The following is a 20,822-nucleotide window of genomic DNA, read 5'->3' on the forward strand; positions in this document are numbered from 1 at the left end:
GCAAGAATGGGTGGTTTCCCGAAGGCAAAACCCTGTTTTAACTTCACTACTCAATAAAATCACCATAGGGCTTTCTCAGCAAAGAGCCAGAATCCTCTCAAGTTCTCCCAAAGCTTCTGACAGATCATGTGGAAAGCTGATTCATCCAATATATGTTTGTTGGCTGCAGGAGCTCAAATGGGCTGCACAGAGTATGAAGCATGGACCACAATATTCCTTCCTGGAGACCTTGGAAAGGGTTTGAAAGAAAAGAGTGGTATCCTTAAGTTTTTCAATAGTCCAAAAGGCTTATTAGCCAAAATGAGCATACAGGTTAAAATGCGCAGGACTATCTATAAACAGCACCTTGACCCTAATCTGAAGAACTAGTTATGTGCTAATGAAGACACAGAAATTTGTCATCCAAAGGGTCAAACACTTTTAGAAAGGGTCCTCAGATTAAAAAATACCGGAAATGGGCACCTGGGTGGCTCAGTCAGTTAAGCGTCTGCCTTCGGCTCAGGTCATGATCCCGGAATCCTGGGATCGAGTCCTACCATTGGGCTCCCTGCTTGGCGGGGAGTCTGCTTCTCTCTCTGCCTCTCACCCCACTTGTGCTCACTCTCTATCTCTCAAATAAATAAATAAAATATTTTTAAAAAAATACTGGAAACTTCTCAATCTTTCAACTTGCAGAAAAAGAAACAGATGCTTCGAAATGTGAAATGACCTTCCCCAGATGGTTACAGGCTGGGAGAGCTGAGAAGGGCAGGGATGTCTCAGGGGTCCTTCCAACAAGGGCCTCTGAATCATCTGGGCAGAAGTATGAGGGAGAAAAAGAAACACAATGGTTTTCCAGCCTCTACGAACTGACAGTCAAGTTCTAAGCCACTGAAAACAGACAGGATATTTGTCAACTATTATCAAGTCTTGCTGGTGGCCCAGGCCCTATCTGCCTCCGGCCACACACAAGCCAAGGGTTGAAAGGGAGGCCATTCAGGCCTGCATGGTTTTGTTTGTTTTGTTTTGTTTCAGCATAAAGCTGACACTCAGCCCTAATACATGATCACTCTCCATTTTCTACTTCAACCTGGGCTTTTGATAGAATGAGTTCATACATCAATATGAACAGATCGATACAGTTCATAATTTATGAAGATGTGGAGGGAGGGAGAGATTGATCCTACAGACCCACCCAACCTATGCCTGCATCTCTTCTTCCTCTCTTCCTTCTTGCTGCCCGGGTTTGGTCATTTTTCAATGCATTAACACCCCCACGCGCGAGGGTCGGCAGGGAGAAAAATTAAATTGCATCCTACATAAGCTTTGCTAATAAAAGATTTACAGTTAAACTGCAAAAACGGTTTCTATGGGTCATCCCTGGATTTCAGTGATCTATGTTATTCCTGTCAAGCCTGCACAAATGTAAATAAAAGCAAATGACACACACGGACATAGCCTAGGGACCCGATCCAGGATGGGATGGAGCTTAGAGTAAGTCATCACAGGGAGACAGATGGAGAAGGAGCCAGGGAGAAAGGGAAGGAGGAAAGGAAAGAGGGAAGGAGGCTCTTAAACATGACTGTGAGTTGCACTCGAATTCCATGAAAAAAAGGTCAGAGCCATAGGGCCAAAGTTTAAGAGGAAAGGGCGAAGTATTTTTTTAAGCATACATCTATGCACAAAACAGATAGAGAATTTCCATTCCTGCCTCCTTTTAGTTTGCCTGTGCCTGTCCACAGTGTTGTCAGACACATCAGTAACTCGGTTACTTTTTCTCTTTGTATAGATATGTCTTATCTTTTATCTCAGTGATTTTGTCAAAAGTAAATTACAAAGGAAGCTAACTTCTTCAAAAGAAACAAGCTACTCCCAGTGATACTATCAAAGAGTTGCTTTAAAGCTTTTGAAAAGTCAAACATAAAACTGATGTCATTTTTTTCCCTAAACAATGTGTTTTTTTTTTAAAAGATAACTATTAACTGCATGCTTGTGTTCATTTGTTTGCTTTAATCTGTCAAAATAACATGGCCTAGAAAAGGGTCAAAAAGGATAAGGGGAAAAACTCAATAGCAAAACATTCTGGAAATCTGATTTTCCTTTGGAAGGAATGACGATACCAAAGAATCCACCCAAGCTGGCGGTGGGGAGAAGGGAAAGAAGCAAGCGAGAGAGAGCATGTACGAGAGGGCTGGGTGGGGGTGGGGGGAGAGACTGCCCCAGACTTGCAGCATCTCCAGCAACCCACCTGGAGGTGGCTACACAGACAAGTCTTACTTAAACTGAAATCTAAAAACACAGTACTAATCACTGATAATTCATAATAATGGGTTCCTGATGAGCAAAATTAACATATAATCACATAATCCAACCATCTCTTTTGATTAATATCTTCGTGTTCTCTCCCTGGCTCTGATGATAGTGATGATAAGCAATCAAATATCAGAGAGGAAGAAACCCAGAAAGGAAGGGAAAGCTAAATCTGGCCCATGTACTCCAACGACAAGGGAAGAGCACACTGCTGATGTAGAATAAACTGAACGCTACACTTCTATCTAGAAAACCTTGGGGAAGGGTGACAAACCAAATACAGATTAAAATGATAACAAAAATGAAAGCTGCTCTTACCCTGGAGATATTCCCCTACTTTCAGCTCATGTTCTACTGGGAAATCGGAAAAATTTCGGCGCCTTCTCTCAAACACAGTTACCCTCATAACTTAATTCTCCTTTCAAACTGGTTCAAATCGCCTCCATTGGAAACCTATTTGGCTTTCTCACTCTCTGTTAATGGCCCATTATCAGGCTGAGAGCTAGATTTAGTAGTTATTCTCATAATCCACTTTCCAAAACAGACCCTTAATAAGTCTTCTCTCTCCCTCGGCACTCAGTAACCAAGACAATTTCTCTGAATCACAGAATTTCAACAGCTTTTCCTTAAATATATAACTTAATATAAAGCTATTCTCCCTCTGGTACTTTTCTTCCCAGTAACTCACTTCTCAAAGGGCTAGGGTGTTTGAGTACAAGTACATACTTCCATCCGAGAATTAAAGTTGGCTCCAACATGAATACAATATGTCCTCTTCCTTCAAGGAGCTTATAATCTAGTAAAAAAGAATCTAAATCTAAACATGGATACATACACACACACACACACACACACACAAGAATATAAGTGTATTAATAGAATAAAATGCACCTACAAGTGTCTAAAAATCATTTCAGATCAGCCATTCACTAAGGCTTTCTGGAATGCTATTATTCATATTACTGCTTATGTTTTTCTGAGGTGAAGGCAGCACGAGACCTTCCATGTCTGCCTTTACTGCTGCAGCCAGTGAGTCATTTCATTTCTTCCCGCCTTGGTTCCCTCATATTTAAAATGGACCTATGACGATGCTTCTCCCCCCGCCCCACAATTCATGGTTAGCCCAAGATGCAAATGAGTCTTTCAGTCCCTCTCTACATATACAAACTGCAAAGCTCTATCCAAGCTAAGGAATTTTTGTTTATAAAATGTCATTTGTGGGGCGCCTGGCTGGCTCAGTCAGTTGAGCGTCTGACTCTTGGTTTCAGCTCAGGTCACGATCTCAGGGTCGTGAGACTGAGCCCTGCGTCGGGCTCCACACTCAGTCTGCTTGAGATTCTCCCTCTTCCTCTCCCCCTCTCCACCCCCCGCTCTCTCTCTCTCCCTCTCAAATAAATAAGTAAATCTTTAAAAAAATAAAAATAAAATGCCATTTGTTCAAATATAGCATTTTGTAATTTCTTCTCATCATCCACCTTCTGAAAGCTACGGACTGATAAATACTATCAATTCCCTCAATATTAAAGGGGAACATTTTTCAATTAACAAGAGTGTTCCACTAAGAGCTATTATAACATAAATATTCAAAAGTTAAATTCTTCTGTGGATCAGTGATAAGAAAAAAAACAAGAGGGGGAAAAGATTCTATTTGCAAAAGCCAACAATAACCTCAATCTATGTAGGAATGACATAAGGAGTAAGCAAGACTGCGCAAATACAACATTAACTGACACTTGACTAAACAGGGTAATGCCCTATGTCACTGGATCACTAGAATGAGCTGTTTAGTATTCAGGAGGGATGTACATTTTAATTTGGTGATATAGTTGCAAGAATTGGTCCACTATAATGTCTGCAGAAGAGAGGCAAGGGAGAGAAAAGGGTTTCATTTACGCATTGTACATAACGACATTTTATATGACACAATACAAAACTGTTAAACAAAGAAGTTGGGGAAATGTCAATTCTTTCTAAATTGATGTGCAATTTTAATGTAATTCAATTCCCAATCCCAGTGGGATTTTTAAAAACTTGGTAACAGGGGTGGCTGGGTGGCTCAGTCAGTTAAACGGCCAACTCTTGATTTCGGCTCAGGTCATGATCTCAGGGTCCTGGGATCAAGCCCTGCCTCTGCACTCAGCAGGGAGTCTACTTGAGGATTCTCTTTCCCTCTCCCTCTTCCCCCGCCCCCTCTCTCTCTAAAATCAATAAATAAATCTTTAAAAAATTTAAAAATTAAAACTTGATAATGTAATTTAAAAATAAACAAGTGAGAATAGCTAAAATATTTTTGAAAATGGGAAGTGATAACAGAAGGACAAAAGCCATACCACATATTAAAATGTACTATAAAGCCACAATAAATGCAAGCTGGTACAGCCACTCTGGAAAACAGTATGGAGGTTCCTCAAAAAGTTGAAAATAGAGCTACCCTACGACCCAGCAATTGCACTACTGGGTATTTACCCCAAAGATACAAATGTAAGGATCCGAAGGGGTACATGCACCCCAGTGTTTATAGCAGCAATGTCCACAATAGCCTAACTATAGAAAGAGCCTAGATGTCCATCAACAGATGAATGGATAAAGATGTGGTATATATATACAATGGGATATTATGCAGCCATCAAAAAAAAAAATGAAATCTTGCCATTTGCAACAACGTGGATGGAACTAGAGGGTATTATGCTAAGCGAAATAAGTCAATCAGAGAAAGACAAGTATCATATGACCTCACTGATACGAAGAATTTGAGAAACAAGACAGAGGATCATAGGGGAAGGGAGGGAAAAATGAAACAAGATGAAACCAGAGAGGGAGACAAACCATAAGAGACTCTTAATCTCAGGAAGCAAACTGAGGGTTGTTGGAGTGGTGGGGGGTGGGAGGGATGGGGTGGCTGGGTGATGGACACTGGGGAGGGTAGGTACTATGGTGAGCACTGTGAATTGTGTAAGACTTACGAATCACAGACCTGTACCCCTGAAACAAATAATACATTATATGTTAATTAAAAAAAAATTTTTTAAAGAAACTACAAAAAAAAAAAAAAGCCACAATAGTTAACTATATTGATGCAAGAATGGTGAGACAAATTAATGGAACAGAAGCAAAAGTCCAGAAAAAAATGCTCTAATATATACAATAACATATGATAAATGAGATATCACAATCAATGGGGGAAGGGCTGGATTATTCAATAAATGGTCCCGAAAAAGTGGCTATTTTAAAATAAAAATCAATTTGCATACTAACTGTATACTATACATTAAAATTCCATAGATTAAAAATTAGAAGTATAAAAATGAGGCCAGTATAAAGAAGAAGAAAAATTAGGTGAGAATTTATTCAGGGAAATAATGAAAAAATCCAACACATGAATCTGTGTAAAAAAGTACTATTTCTGTACCTCAAAATCAGCTGTAAACAAAATGAAAAGCCAACCAAGTGGGAAGCACAATTTGCCAGAAACGACAAAGGAATAATACACTAATCAGTAAGAAAAATATAAAGACCTCAATATGAGAGCAAAGAATACAAACAAATGACAGAGGAAAGAAAATGTGCAAGAACTCTGTTAATCAAAGAAATTCAAGCTTGAAACACTAATAAGCACTCTTCTCACTTCTAGTGGTGATGTAAATTGGTACAACCCTTCAAGAAATCAACTTCATAATAATGGCTTAAAGTGCCATAAAATATATACATGCTTTTGTCCAGTAATTCGACATCTAAGAATCTTTCGTAAAGAAATCATCGGAGCTGCAGAAAAGATTTATGAGCAAAATTAGCCAGCACCAAGTTACAATGGCAAGAAAAATTGGAAACCTAAATGGATTCTTTCCTTTCCAACAGAGGCTCTCTCTATGAAGCACAGAATTTAGAATATGAGAGGTTTGCCTTTTGATTTACAGGGACTCTCTCCTTTCTTCTCAAGAAATGAACAATAGAATGCCACAGTCAGTTTTCTACCATTCTCAAATCAATTCTCTAATATTTAGGTCATCCCAGCAAAATAGTGTCTTTTTGATCCCTCAGACTCACTATCTCCTAGGCAACTGATTGAAGAAAAATATAAAGCTTCACTGAGAAACATATAATTTTTAAAGACTTGAATAAACAGAATGACACATCTTGTCCTTCAGCTGGGAGGGGGGAGTGGTAGGGGATGTGAAACGGAAAGAGACAGACAGACAGACAGACAGACAGACACAGCCAGATAGTGCATTTTAACACCACTTTGTGTGGTGATCTTTAAAAAAAAAACAACAAAACAGCTTTATTGAGATATAATTTACATGCCATAAAATTCACTCATTTTAGGTGTGTAATTAAATGATTTTTCTAGAGTTACAGAATTGTGTGACCATCACAGCAGTGTAATTTTGGAACACTTCCATCACCCCAAAAAGGAACCTCTTGCCCATGCGCAGTCACTTTCCATTCTGACACCCAGCTCTGGGCAAGCACTAACCTACTTTCCATCTCTATGAATTTGCCCATTGTGGATACTTCATATAAATGGCATCATACAACATGTGATCTTTAGTGTCTGGCTTCTTTAATTTAGCATCATGTTTTCGAGGCCCATCCATGTGGTGGCATGTATTGGTACCTCACACCCTTTTATTGCCAAATAATATTCCACTGTGTGGATAAACCATATTTTGTTCATCTGTTCGGTCGATGGACATCTGGGTTGTTTCCATTTGGGGGCCATTATGAATCATGCTGCTGTGAACATTAGTATACAGGTTTGTATGTGGACATATGTTTTCATTTCTCTTGGGTATGGAATGCTGGGCCATGTGCTAACTCTCTACTTAACAGCTTGAGGCATGGCCAGATTTTTCCATATCAGCTGCACCAGTTCACATCCCTACAAGGAGTGTATAAGTTGTTCATAGTATTCCCTCACAAGCTTTTTAATTTCTCAAGGATTGGCAGTGAGGTCCCCTTTTTAATTCCTCATATTAGGATTTTTAAACCTTCTCTCCTTTTTTTCCTTAATCAGTGTTAGCTAAAGTTTATCAATTTGTTGACTATTTCAAAGAACCGAGTTTTGATTTCAGTAATTTTCTGTATTTTCCTATTCTCTATTTCACTTATTTCCACTCTAATCATTATTTCCTTCTTTCTGCTTGCTTCAAGTTTAGTTTGCTCTTCTTTTTCTAGTTTCTTTTTAAAATATTTTTTATTAAGTAATCTCTATGCCCAGCATGGGGCTTGAACTCACAACCTTGAGATCAAGAGTCACATGCTCCACCAACTGAGCCAGCCAGTGTCCCTCTTTTTCTAGTTTCTTAAGGTAGAAAGTTAGGTCACTGACAATCCCACTTTGGGCAGATACCCAAAGTTAATGAGATCACTATCTCAAAGAGGTACCTGTACCCCCGTGTTCACTGCAGCATTATTCACCATAGCCAACACATGGAAACAACCTAAGCATCCAGCAAGCGATGGATGAATGAATAAAGAAAATGTCATACGTGCGTGTGCATGCAGCACGTGCACACATACACACACACAATGGAATATTATTTACCCATAAAAATAAGGAAATCCTGCCATTTGTGACAATATGAATGAAACTTGAGGGCATTATGCTAAGTAAAATACGATAGAGAAAGACAAATTTTGTATGTTCTCACAATAACAACAACTAAAAAAAAAGGTAATTATGGGAGGTGAGGGATGTGTTAACTAACCTTATTGTAGAAATCATTTCACAATACATACATGTATCAAATCATCACACAACCCACATCTACACAATGTTATATATGTATATCTCAGTGAAGCTGGGGAAAGAAGAGAAAGTTGGGGTATTGATTTGAAATGTTTTCTTTTTGAATATAGGCACGTACAGCTGTGATTTTGCTCTAAGCATTGCTTTAGCTATATGCAGTCGATTGCTGGAGATTTTGTTTTCATTTTCATTCATTTCTAAATATTTCAAAATTTCCCCTGGGGATTCTTTGACCCACTGGTTGTTTAGGAGTATATTGTTTAATTTCCATATATTTTTGAATTTCCCAAATCTCCTTCTGTTGTTGATTTCTAATTTAATTCCAGTATGGTTGAAGAACATACTCTGTATGATTTTAATCCTTTGAAATTTACTGAGCTTTCTTTTATGGCCTAACATATGGTCTATCCTGGAGACTGGTCCATGTGCATCTGATCACTGGTGACTTCATGGAAACAACACTTCATTATTATTGTCCATAAATCTGTAATTTCTTCCCAACATTCTGGGGTCTTATCAGCAGTTTAATAACACTTATCAGCACTTTTAATAACAACTACTACTGTATTCAGTGACTCCTGGTTCACTCTCTCACCACCCTCTGCCCCAGGCTTCATTCTCGTTCCTCATTTTTATCCTGATAATTTCCCTGAGGGAATTAACACGAGTAGTCTCCTTATTTTACAGATGGGAAAACAGTATGAGACTTGCCTAAAGGCCCACAGAAACTTTGGGGGTGCAGCAGAAGTGGGGACTGGAGCCCGCCAACAGCCATTCTTCCTGCAACAAGGTCGTACTACCACTGAGCTTATTCAGGTCCCCAGGAAACTACAAATGGAACAAGCAGTTCAGTCCTCAAATGTGCTTCCTTGAGTGAGTGTGCGCGCGTGCACACACACACACACACACACACACACGGGAAGTTTCTGACTGTTCTTTCTTTCCCTTCCGGGTTGGGGACCATGACGGTGGTCCACCTGCCACTGCAGCTGGGCGCTCTGTCAGCCTGACCATGGGTTAGGGAGGTAGGCCAGGAAATGTCTTCGTTGTTCAGGGCACAACGGTCCCACAGCCTCACAAGCACAAAAAAGCCATGAATCCAAAGACTAAATTGAAGCTGCAGGTAACATCAGGGGGACCAGGCTGTGACGACAGACCAAAAAGTGTAATTAGAAGAAACCGAGGAAACTACAGGAGAAAAGGCTCCTTTTCCAGGGCTTTCTACAAGTGAAGACAGTTACTGTCCCAATACAATACCTCTAATTAATTACCTTTAATTAATCTACCAGCTCTCTACCTGGAATAATCTCCCTTTGGAAAAGAGAATCCCATGTGGGCCTTAGCTAAGTTCAGTCCCCCAGATCAGAGGGGTGTCCTTTCAGGCCCCCTGGGCAGAGGTTCCATGTCCTCCTTCCTGGCATGTCAACAAGAGGGTCCCTGCACCAGGCTGAAGGCTGGGACACTTTCAGGGACCTTAGCCACTGCAGGAATCCTAGATTCCAGAACTCTAAATGGCAGGCTATGTGGGTTTTCCTCACAGCTCCACAAGCGGGTTCATTACCTGAACTCAAAATGGCAGCCTCTTTCACTAATAGGAGGTGAGAGCGACCAAACCTCTTCTTTATGCCCAATCAGGGCTTTAATGGTATCAAAGAGAGCTAAGATTCCCCGTTTTCAATCGAAGCAGGTAGAGAAGGTGAGGGGACTCTCCTAACTATATGGGGCTACTGTTTCGTCATCATAAAATCCTCCCCTGGAATCCCAGTTCCATCCTGACCCAAGTCCCAGGTAGAGCTGGCCTTGCGTTCCCTGGGCCGGCCCCCTCAGCCCACTTTTCCTGCCAAAGCCCAGCCTAGGCACTCTTTGACACAAGGACCCAAGAAATGATCAAGAGAAAAAAAAAATCCCTTTCAGCTTGTCACTTGAAAACTTCCCAAAAGGACTGGTTTTCAAGTTTTAGATTCGGGGAATGTTCTCCCAGCATCGCCCAACTTGTGTTTTCACGGCCGCGGGCTTTAGAGGCTTCATGAGTCTCTCTCACAGCGCCAGGAGGCCACTGCCACACACTCATTTGAACATTCTCTGCGCAAGGGCGGATCCGAAGATGGTCCCAGAGATGCTTAGACAGCTCCTTGCCCTGCATTTTCAAGTCCTGCTCATCCTAACTAGTATTCAGTAAAATGCGGTCCGCCGGTCAAACAGAAGCGGGTTTCCTTAGCAGAGGACCTCTGAGAGCCTGCGACACGCTACGGTGCTTGTCAGTCTTCTGAGAGGGTGTTAGTGCCGGCGGTCGTAGCCAAAATTCATGCGTCCAGAGAGCCAGTTTTCTCTCCCTTTTTGTCTCCTTCTCTCTCTCTCTCCATCCCCCTTTTGTGAATATTTTGCAGGGCCATAATTCTGTGCAACGAACACTGGGAAACACTGGCCTGGTGTCTACCTGAGCATGTCACACATGTTGCATGGCTTCCTCTCTAGTAGGTGAAAATATATAATAGTACCCCTTTTAGAACATGCCTTCGACAGACAAACTTGGGCCCCCAAGGTCCAACTCAGAACTGGTGAAAATAAGCACTGCGTACAATGGGGCTATGTGGTTGGTCAGCACTGTCCTCGGAGCCTGGTGTGTTGGAGGGAGGCTGCATAATTCTAGCATTCTGTACCAAGTGAATTGTAAACGACTCTGTAACATGAGAAAACTGCAGTCATCCCGATTATATGGACTCTCTGCTTTTAAAAGATACTTAAGGCTTCAGGCCAGCAATGTAAAAATCAAAGAAAAAAGTCAGCTTTACAAGTGGGTTATGCACTATGCACTGTTTGAAATTCCAAATGCTTTTTCTCATAGAAACAAAGTCATAAGTGGTGATTAAGTTCTCAGGCTAACTCACAATGTAGCTAAAACACATCTGCAATGTCATCAACTAACAAGACCCAAAAAACAATGAAATTAAAGAAGAAACATTTTTATTTATCAAGAATACTAATGCTCAGTGGAATACCCAGAGGGGGGAGTATGGTGGGGTAGGGGTGGGTGGCCCACGCCAAGGCAAGAAGGGGCTTCCTGTAGAGAACTGACAAATGATAATGAAGCCAGCAAAGCCAGTAGGCTCTTTATTTCACCACCTGCTGACAACTGAAAACAACATCAGCACAAAATATTGCTCCTTTCAGGAAAACTGGGTTCAACGAGATGTAAAGAAGTAGTTAGGGGTACCTGGAGCTACCTCGTAAGACTCTGGCTTACCTACAGGAATTTTAGTGGACTTCTTCATTGTGTTCAAATTAATATCTACACCTAGAGTCATGCCTACAGGAGTCCTTTTTTTTTTTTTTTCCACGCATATCAACAATGATCCTGGTCAGTGGGGATGTAACAGATGGGACAAGGATGGGGAAACGGATTCTATGAGTTCAATGAAGAAAAATTAGAAGAGAAAGGAAAGGAGCTAAGGAGAACACACGTGTAATGTGAGAAGCTGTGGGTCTAAGATGGAATGGCAGGAACTGAGAACACTTAAATTCAGAGGAACCAAAGGCATTTCCCCCAGGGAGAAAAGGTGGGCAGGAGGAGGGGTTTCCTCGGAGAGCCACCAGGTGGAGCCACCACCACAAAACCACTCCGTGGCTGTCCTCTGGATGCACTTGGGTGGAAACCCAGCAGGAACGCCGTGGAAGTCTAAATCAGTAATTATTCCAGGGGACACTAATTCCTCTAGTGCTATACACCGTGGAACCAGGACACAGAGATTGAAAGGAGATAAATATAATACAAGAAAATTTCTTCAAACCAAGTTTGTCAATGACCCACATGCAAAAATGTATGGAAAATGGACAACGGCAACACCCACTTGGAACGGCCTTTTCCACCCATTTCACCACCATCCCTAGATCCAAGAGGCAGTATTACTCTGATAAGAAAGTAAATAGGGGTAACATACTCTAACATCAACTGCTGGTCCCACGGAGCCAATAACACAGGCTCCCAAGAGAACCCATCAGTAATGCAACCAGGGATCAATTACTTTACAAAACCTCTTTATGGTCCCTTTACTCTCAAACTTTCAAGAATGAAGGCTCCCTGGGAAAGAAGATGATAAATGCACACACAGACACATTTACACGGATGTATGTATTATTGAATGGCTATAATATTATATCCATCCAGGTTCGCTGCCAGGTGTCCAGCTTTATTTTCATCTCCCCATGGGAAAGACCAGCTCAGGTGATAGCCAAGAGCTTCCACGCAACACTAACGCCGTCTCTTAACTTCTTACTCTTCCATCTGCCCATAAAAGCCAGCAATTTAGGTAAGGTCAACAGGTAATGCGGAGAGTTGAAGAAAATCTGACCCAACATGCCACATTTTCAGATCCCTAGGTAACCAGGGTAATCTACATTTGTTTCTCCAACAGGAAATTTGAAAGGAAAAAAGTCTTGTTTCTATAAACAGATTCCCAGATCTCGCATCCACCTTAAACAACAAAGCACTGGAAAACCAAAGTCGTTGACATTTTCTTTATTAAAGACACACTTTTTCCAACCTTTGTTTACAGTTTCATTTCAAACAAAGAGCCCACACCCTATCAAGGGAACCAGGCCACCTCCTTGGAGCCAACCCAGAGTTCCACGGCAGCACGTGCATGTTCGCGCGCACACGCACTCATGTCCTGACAAACAAGCCAACACATACCTCGAGAACGTTACTCTGAGGAGCCAAGTAAATGCTAAAGAAATGACAGCTTAAAAAAATGTTTCCCCTTCAGTAGAGACAAGGGAGGGAGGTCACTACGGCCAGATCTGTTCAGGGATTGGAATGACTAGTGCTGGGAGAAAAGAAAGATAAACATTCGGTACAATTCTTCTGACAGCTGCAGGCAGCGGACCAAAATGGAGAGCCCTTCCGTGTGGCAAACACGAGGCCCATATTATGCTGGGGGGCGGGGCATGTATATATCACCCATCCACACACAGAATGAATTCTGAAGAATTTCTGCATTAACTTTTAAAGCAACAGTGTGTCACCAGAGGCAGAGCAGCTGTTGGCCCCTCTGTTAAGGACAACTTTTGAATGAAACCTGTCTGAAGGACTAAATACACGCAAAATGAGGCCACAGAGTCATGTTCTACAATCCAAGTCATATCCACATAGCAACTCCGAGAGCAACCCTCCCCCAGCTCAACTTGAACCTCATCTTGTAGCATCAGGGCTCGATCTGTTCCAAACAACATCTTTGAGACCATCAGATCTTCCTGCATTAATCCCTGGAAGGGGCAGTAAAATGCAAATGCACAACAAACCTTAAATAAAGATGGTAAAAGCAGTTTATCTTTCAGAAGGCAGATGCCAAAGTAGCAGAGCGACTTAAAAAGATGATTATAAAAGACATTTTATATCAGGAGAGCATAACAATAATAATAATAATAGCAAAGAATAATAAATGTGCAAAATACAATAGAGACTTACCAAACACTGAATTCATGATAAACTGGAAATAGAAACAAGGACACATAAAGCCAACCAGAAACCCGCGGAGTGGCTTCACATTCAGAACGACAGAAGTAAATAAGAGACATATCCCCATCTTGCCCATCTTGCCATAAAAGAGATTTAAGAAATGTACACCACTTTCTTAACATTTCCCAAGGATTACAACAGACTGCAAGGGCTTGCAGGCAGGACAGGCTGGTGTTCTTCCAGGCCTTCTATCTGACCCAGCACCAAGCACAGGGCCAGGCCCGCCGCAGGCACACAGTAACCATGCGCCGTTGAATGTTCATTAGGATGCACGTGAAAGTGGGGAAGAAACAATATCCCAAATCCTGGGCGGCAGGGGGGTTTCTGAGAGAGACAGCTTCCCCGTGAGGTCTGCTAACGATGCAAAAACTGAGGAACTAGAGCCCCGAAATAGAAGCTGGTCCTTACAAAGGCCAGTGTGGTATCTGTTACAGCCTGGACACTGAACCTGTCACATAAAGAAAGTTGGTTGGGAAGCCCTTCTGAGGATGAAACCAAATGATTTTTTCTTTCCTTTAATTCAAGTAGAAATGGACAAAATCCTCCTTGCTCATTTTCAAGTATGTATTTAATGTATTTGCTGTTAACTGTTAAAATGTCCACTTTGTTCAGTTTTTCTTTTAAACTCAAGGTTTGAATGTTTTTTTCAAAAAAAAATTCCTCCATATATCAATATTTCAATTTAGGAATGTGCATCGGTCTTCTATATGGGTTTAATGAGAGAAGAAACAAAAGAATAAATCATTCTCAGAAGGAAGCAGACAACCTTTTTCTATCTGGTTCATGAGAATGTCATTTGGCTCCAAGAAAAATTTTCAAGATTTTCTGGCTACAATTTGTCAACATTCTGGAGTCTGGGGTAACTGCAGGATACAACATCCATGCTGCAAGCGTAAATGAAAAAATGACTTCTTACTCCTTGGGAAAAGCTTGTTTTAAATGGCAATCTCCTTCACTGGGACTCGGGTAAAGCCCGGAGACATGGCCAGGGGTGCGAGCGGACACAGATGTCCTTAGAGCCCTAATGCCTGGAACGTATAGCTGGCGGCAGCCAGGCCATCTGGAGGAGCTGTTCTCACTCTCTCTCTCTGCCTGTCTTTCTCAATTTCAGTCACATCTTTTTCTCAAATGAAAAGCACATGGAATCATTCCAGTACCTCCCCAAATCAACTCTGTAGAAATTTGCAAAGGTTAAAGTTGAAAACTGAAACTAGTCAGCCCCCAAACGGTTTCCATGGTCCTGGCCTTTTCTCAGGGCTATTAGCAGCTTCTTCACAAACCTAGGGTGGTTCCTGACCTTATTTAGGGGCCTGGGGAGGGCGAGCTCACCCCACACTGTGACGTAGTACCACCCACTTGCCATTGCTGCAAAGTGAGGCATGTCCCCAAACCTCTGGCCACAACTGGGCCAACTTCTTCAGCTAAGTCTATCTCAAGTTCAGGACCCAGTGAAGTAGTTCAATATCAGACCCATAACAGATTTTGATCTTTCTTTATTAAAAGAAAAAGAACCTGTGTTAATTCTATTAAATTCTCACAGGGTCCAAGGCTGACTCACAAGGTGGACTCATATACCCCACGAGGGATCCCATGTTAATGAAACAAAGCAGCCTGTTACTAAACTCTAAAAAGAAACTTCCATTCATAACAACAGCAACAGACAAAAACATCAAGAAATTTCTAGGGACAAAGCTTGGTGGAAACAAAGAAAAGGAGAAGACCTGGGTCATTTACAATAACTCATAAAATTTGAAAAATTAGTTGGATGGAAGTGTTTACAAGTAACCAGAATCATCCCACAGATTTAGCCTCTGATCCTTGTTTTAAGGGGAAAAAAAGTGGTTTTTCATTGATTTGGGGTGGGAAAAAAATGTAGCTTTTGAGCCCAGCACAATGAACTATTTATCTGGCCTGACAAGGCCAATCAATCCACCCCGCTGTTTATTATAAGGAGTAGTAGGATACTGTTAGTATTGACGGGTGGGGGCAGGGCCAAACACGGCACTGGCCCTGGGTACACAATGCTTCCCTTCAACTGGAAATTGATGTTTGGCCCAGGTGACCTGGGGGTCAGTGTGAAGCCTGGGACAGAATGAAGATGGTATTTTATGTGTTTCGTATTTAGAGAACGACTCCAATATGCTAAGGTCTCAGATCCACTGGTCATAGTCAGGCTGTGGCCCTAAGGTGGACACTTAAGAAAGGAACGTCCCTCAGTATGTGCCCCCCCCCCATTAGTACCTTTTTCTGGACCATGACAAATTCCGGGGAGGACCTCAGAGGCCAGATTTTTAGTTGTAAAGAGGCAATTATCTGAAAAGTTGGATTCCTTCTTTGATTTAAAGTTCTCAGATAATTTTTACCCAACTCATCTGGATAATTACCTTAATTCCTTAACTTAATTAAGTCCTTATCTTATTAAGTTAATTAATTACCTTAATTCTCTTATTTACTTTGTAAAAGCTGGGCTGGCAGGGGAAGCCTTGCTACTGGTCCCCATGTGTGTGCCCTTCCTTGGCTCACTGACCCAAGAAGCATGAGGAGGAGCAAGAGGGGCTCGGAGCAGCAAGCAAGGGTTGGGAATATAGACGGACCCACTGACTTCTAGCTCTCTGAAACCCAGAAGGGCAGGCCTCAGGAGTTCTGGAGCTTATTTGCAAGAATGCAGGAGGCACTTCAGGGGACAACTATAGTTTTCCAGGAAAGTATGCTTCATTCTTAAAATGGGAAACCCCCTGCATTGGTAGGATGGGCTTTAAAAAAAAAAAAAAGAAAGGAAACAAGAAAAGAAAGAAAATCCTATAGCTGCTAACCAGCGTGGGCCTCCAGCCAATACTTAATCTGAATAATTCAAAAAAGGAAATGTAACCCAGGGCAGCTGGAGGGGGCAGAGGAAGAAGCAGGAAGGAAGAGAGACACAAAGCTAATGTCTCAAGCACTATGATCAATGGACAGTTTATTGGACAAATTCTTATGCTGTCTAAATTTTATGAAAGATTAGCTGTTCTTCCCTGTGGTTATGTAAACTTGCCTTCTTTTTTCCTCTTAATGGAACTCTTTGCTAATACATTTCCTGCTGCTGCTTTTGAACAGCTCTATATTTCTCTTTAAGGAAGTAATCAGCCGGTGAAAAGCTGGCCACTGAACGCTAACCTGCCCTGGGCACGCTCCCTGTGAGCCCGGTCCGATGCGCGGTGAGCGCAGGGGCAGGAAAAACCGAGGAAATCTAGTGCGACCACGGTAGAAGTGGGTCGAGTCCTCTCTGCGATCTTACATTCTCTCTCCTGTCATCTCAAACAACGGTGTCACAAAGGACAGATATGGGAGAAAACAAGACCCCAACGAGCTAATACCTGAAAATGTGCCTTGAGGTCTCAAAATAGGCAAACAAGATGGTTAAAGTTCCCTTGGTTGGAGGCAGGTATGAGCTCTTTCTGTGCACACACTGCCTCCTAAACCAAGAGAGACAAGGTTTGTGTTTGGGAGCCCAGCAGGTAGAGAGAAAGACCCTGATAAAGCCTGCCCTTAAAAATAAAAAGAGAGCATGGCCAGACGCACGTAGCTCAGCGTGCACCACAGCATTCTCTAAAGTCACCTTTCATCCATAAAAATAGATGTGAAAGTGAAAGCTAACGTCCTAGAAAAATCATCATTTGCAAATTTAGTCTACTTTCTCATTGTGAAAAAATTGTATTCGTTCCCTTTATTATAGTTATTACATTGTTGCTCGCTCTGTGTGTGTGTGCGCGCATGTGTGTCCAAATTTATACAAAAAAACAAAAGGGCAAATGCCATTCAATTTTTCAGCAATTCAAAATTTGACACAGTTCACCGGGAAGTTTCCAGTTTGGGTTTGTGTGTGGGGAGGGGGCTTGTTCTTCTTTTCCATACCTCTCTTATTGGTTCTTAGAATTGTTTCAGAAGATAGCAAAGCATTTCCGCTGGACACTTCGTGCATGGGCTTTTCTGGAGCTTTGCTGGAGAGAGGGTCTTTCTTCATTTCTTTCTTTATTTCCTGTGAGGATAAAAGGAAAACAAGACTGTTGTTTGAAATTTTAAAATGGCTCTTTGGCTATTTTAAGCTTCAACTTTCTGGAAATGAACTCTAATGACCTCAACTCAGTATAACATGATGTGTGAAAAATACCATTTCTTTTGTTGTTGTGGCTTGTTTTCCTTACATTTATTACTGAAGCACCTGCTCCTGTAAAGTAAAATGATGTCCAACATGGTGACATGACCTTATGTGACTATGACCATTTCAAGTGACCAGGAAGAGAATGAGTGATAATGAAGGCCACTGCACAGCTCGAAGTGACAGCCTGTCTTACTTTTTGAACGATAACAAGTTTTGGCCAAGGAGAGTCACCCCCTAAAAGCCTTCTGGTTTCTATCTTTCCCAACAAGGGTTTAGAGAAATATATTCTCAAATCACCATTGTCCCAAAATTATGTTAAACCCAAAAGAAGGGGACTTAAGTTCATTTACACTCATCAAGTTCCTCTGGCTCTCTATTTAGCTCTTGACAAAAATGTAAGGATGACAAACAGAGATAAAGACTATCATTCTAGGCCAGGGGTCAGCAAACTACAACCCACCACATGTTTTTATAAATAAAGTTTCATTACAACATGACCACCTTCATTCATTGAAGAATTTTCTAAGGCTGTTATGACGGCAGAGCTGAGTATTTGGAACAGACATCAAAGCATAAAATACCTGACCCTTTAGGGAAAAAGTTTGCTCTAGCTGGTCTCTTATCAAAGATCCATTAAGGGGGCACCTGGGGGGCTCGGTTGGTTAAATGTCTGCCTTCAGCTCAGGTCATGATCTCAGGATCCTGGGATTGAGTCCCGTCTCCAGGTCCCTGCTCAGTGGGGAGCCTGCTTCTCCCTCTCCCCTGCCCCTCCCCGCTGCTTGTGTGCTCGCTCTCTCTATCTCAAATAAAAAAACAAAATCTTGGGGTGCCTGGGTGGCTCAGTTGGTTGGGCGACTGCCTTCGGCTCAGGTCATGATCCTGGAGTCCCTGGATCGAGTCCCGCATCGGGCTCCCTGCTCAGCGGGGAGTCTGCTTCTCCCTCTGACCCTCCCCCCTCTCATGTACTCGCTCTCTCTCATTCTCTCTCTCTCAAATAAATAAATAAAATCTTTAAAAAAAAAAAAACCAAAATCTTTTTTAAAAAAAGAAGATCCATTAAGATACAGAATTTAGGGGCGCTTGGGTGGCTCATTTGGTTAAGTGTCTGCCTTCAGCTCAGGCCATGATCTCAGGGTCCTGGGATGGAGCCCCTGCATTGCATAGGGCTCCCCGCTCAGCGGGGAGCCTGCCTTTCCCTCTCCTTCTGCCCCTACCCTTGCTCGTGCACGCTCTCTCTCTCAAATAAATAAATACATAAAATGTTTTTAAAAAGATACAGAATTTTAAAACCTGATGGCTGAGACAATTACTTCAAATTACTCTAATAATTTACAAAATTATTTTCAAAAAGCATCAATAGCTCGAAATGATAGTAACTCACAAACTGCAGGTCTGGAGCAGAGGGTTACTGGGCTTGTCTGAACCCATGATTAATTACACCAACACGGGAAAAAGCAAAAGCTAAGGGGCTAGCTAGACCCAGAGCATGGCTGAGTGGCAGGAAGGGCAATGTGTTCTTTAGGAAGAACATGGGGCAAGAAATGGGGATGGGCTCCTTCTATGGAATAAACATGAAGACAGCCAATTAGGTAGGGGGCTGAGATTCAGCCTGGGCAGAGGGCAGAGGCAGAAAGAAAGGAACGAAAGCTTGTCAAAACATAGCCACTGGCGAGCAGCTTCCTACACACCCGGGTCTTAGTTACCGTATCCAGTTCTCCAATTGCTGGCTCAGTTCACAACAGCCTCGCCCTCCCTCCCTCACCAGGGCCCCACCGGAAATCAGCAACTGTGGCTGGCACTTTGCTGGGCTGAGAGTTTCAGCTGGCGTCTCAGGGCAGCCCAGCACAAAGCTGTGTGCACGCGTGTGTATGTACAGGGACTCCCACCTCAGCAGCCACGGCACCTGCTAGAGCAGCTGTTGCAGGGGGTTTCTGTAGCCTCACAGGCAGATGGCATCAGGGGACAATCTGCAAACATTGCCCGCCTGAGCCGCATGACGGGATGCTTTCTTAATGATGGCTGCCAGGCTGCTATGGCTTGAGAAGTCAAGAAAACAAGCCACTGTGGGGGCTCATTCCCCAGAGCTTGCTTCTTTGGGGGTAGAACAGTTGCTCAAACCTCTCTTTCCACTGCAGTGTGGATATAACTGTGCACACACAAATTTCCCAGCTGGACACAACATCCAACGGTGATTCAACATCCAAGGTCGCCAAGGGCTAATTCAGAGAAATTCAGCAGGTTGTGGGCAACATGTCAAGCATTTGCTTAGCACTAACAGCTAAAGGCACGCAGTTGGGGAATGGTGAGGGAGGAAAAAATGTTTGATAGACTGAAGTGATCACTGGAGAGAACTTTAGAAGTGTGATTGGTTTCTGTTTGTTTGTCTGTCTGTCTGTCTTTAAGTAATCTCTACATCCAGTGTGGGGCTCAAACTCAAGACCACGAGATCAAGAGTCACCCTCCAGTGACTGAGCCAGCCAGGCACCCCTAGAAGCCGTGATTGTTAAGAACACTCAAACCCAAGGCTTCAGAGCAGCACCCTGTGAGGTTGAAAGGACTGACCTGATCAAGCAAGTGCTTAAGGGCTAAGACAGCAGCGCCAGAGAGAGGTTGGTTCATAAATCCCAGATTCCATTGTCCCCTCAATGATTGCTTATATTTGCCACACAGAGAAGCCTAACAGTGACCACATTTCTTAAGCTCCTTCTTAGATGGAAGCAGGGAGGAAACAAAACTTAAAACATGCCCTGTATTTTTCCAGAGAAACCAGGCACACGGGTACGGCAGTGCCCCGTGATGACTCTCCACCTGCACAACACCTGGGTACACAGGCTCAATGCGGCACCCCCCAAACTCAACATCATCCCTCTGACCTGCCTCTTTTCTGGAAGAGAGGGGAGATATCTTCCTGGAGAGCCCATCGTCTACCCACTTACTCAGGCTGGAAAACTCAGTGTTAACCCCCATACCTAACCAGTCACCCAGCTGGGCTCTATCTACTTCCTCAACCTCTCGGTTTCTCTCCATTCTTCCTATGCTGCCTTGAAACCATGAATACCGGGCAAAGAACTCGAAGAGACGCTTCTCCAAAAAGATATACATATAGCCAATAAGTACATGACCAGATGCCC

General features: G+C 42.6%; 1 protein-coding gene across 8 annotated transcripts in view; it reads right to left on the bottom strand.

Moving 5' to 3' along the window:
- SH3KBP1 (SH3 domain containing kinase binding protein 1) overlaps window positions 1-20,822 on the bottom strand; it is a 327,794-nt gene that overhangs the window by 176,427 nt on the left and 130,545 nt on the right. For all 8 annotated transcript variants that reach the window (XM_032389636.1, XM_032389634.1, XM_032389635.1 and 5 more), the window contains one exon: window positions 17,445-17,568. In XM_032389636.1, the coding sequence (XP_032245527.1) occupies window positions 17,445-17,568 (124 nt within the window). The remainder of the gene's footprint in view (window positions 1-17,444; window positions 17,569-20,822) is intronic.

This window comes from Phoca vitulina, unplaced genomic scaffold, assembly GCF_004348235.1.
Source record: "Phoca vitulina isolate PV1807 unplaced genomic scaffold, GSC_HSeal_1.0 scaffold55, whole genome shotgun sequence".
Lineage (NCBI taxonomy): Eukaryota > Metazoa > Chordata > Mammalia > Carnivora > Phocidae > Phoca > Phoca vitulina.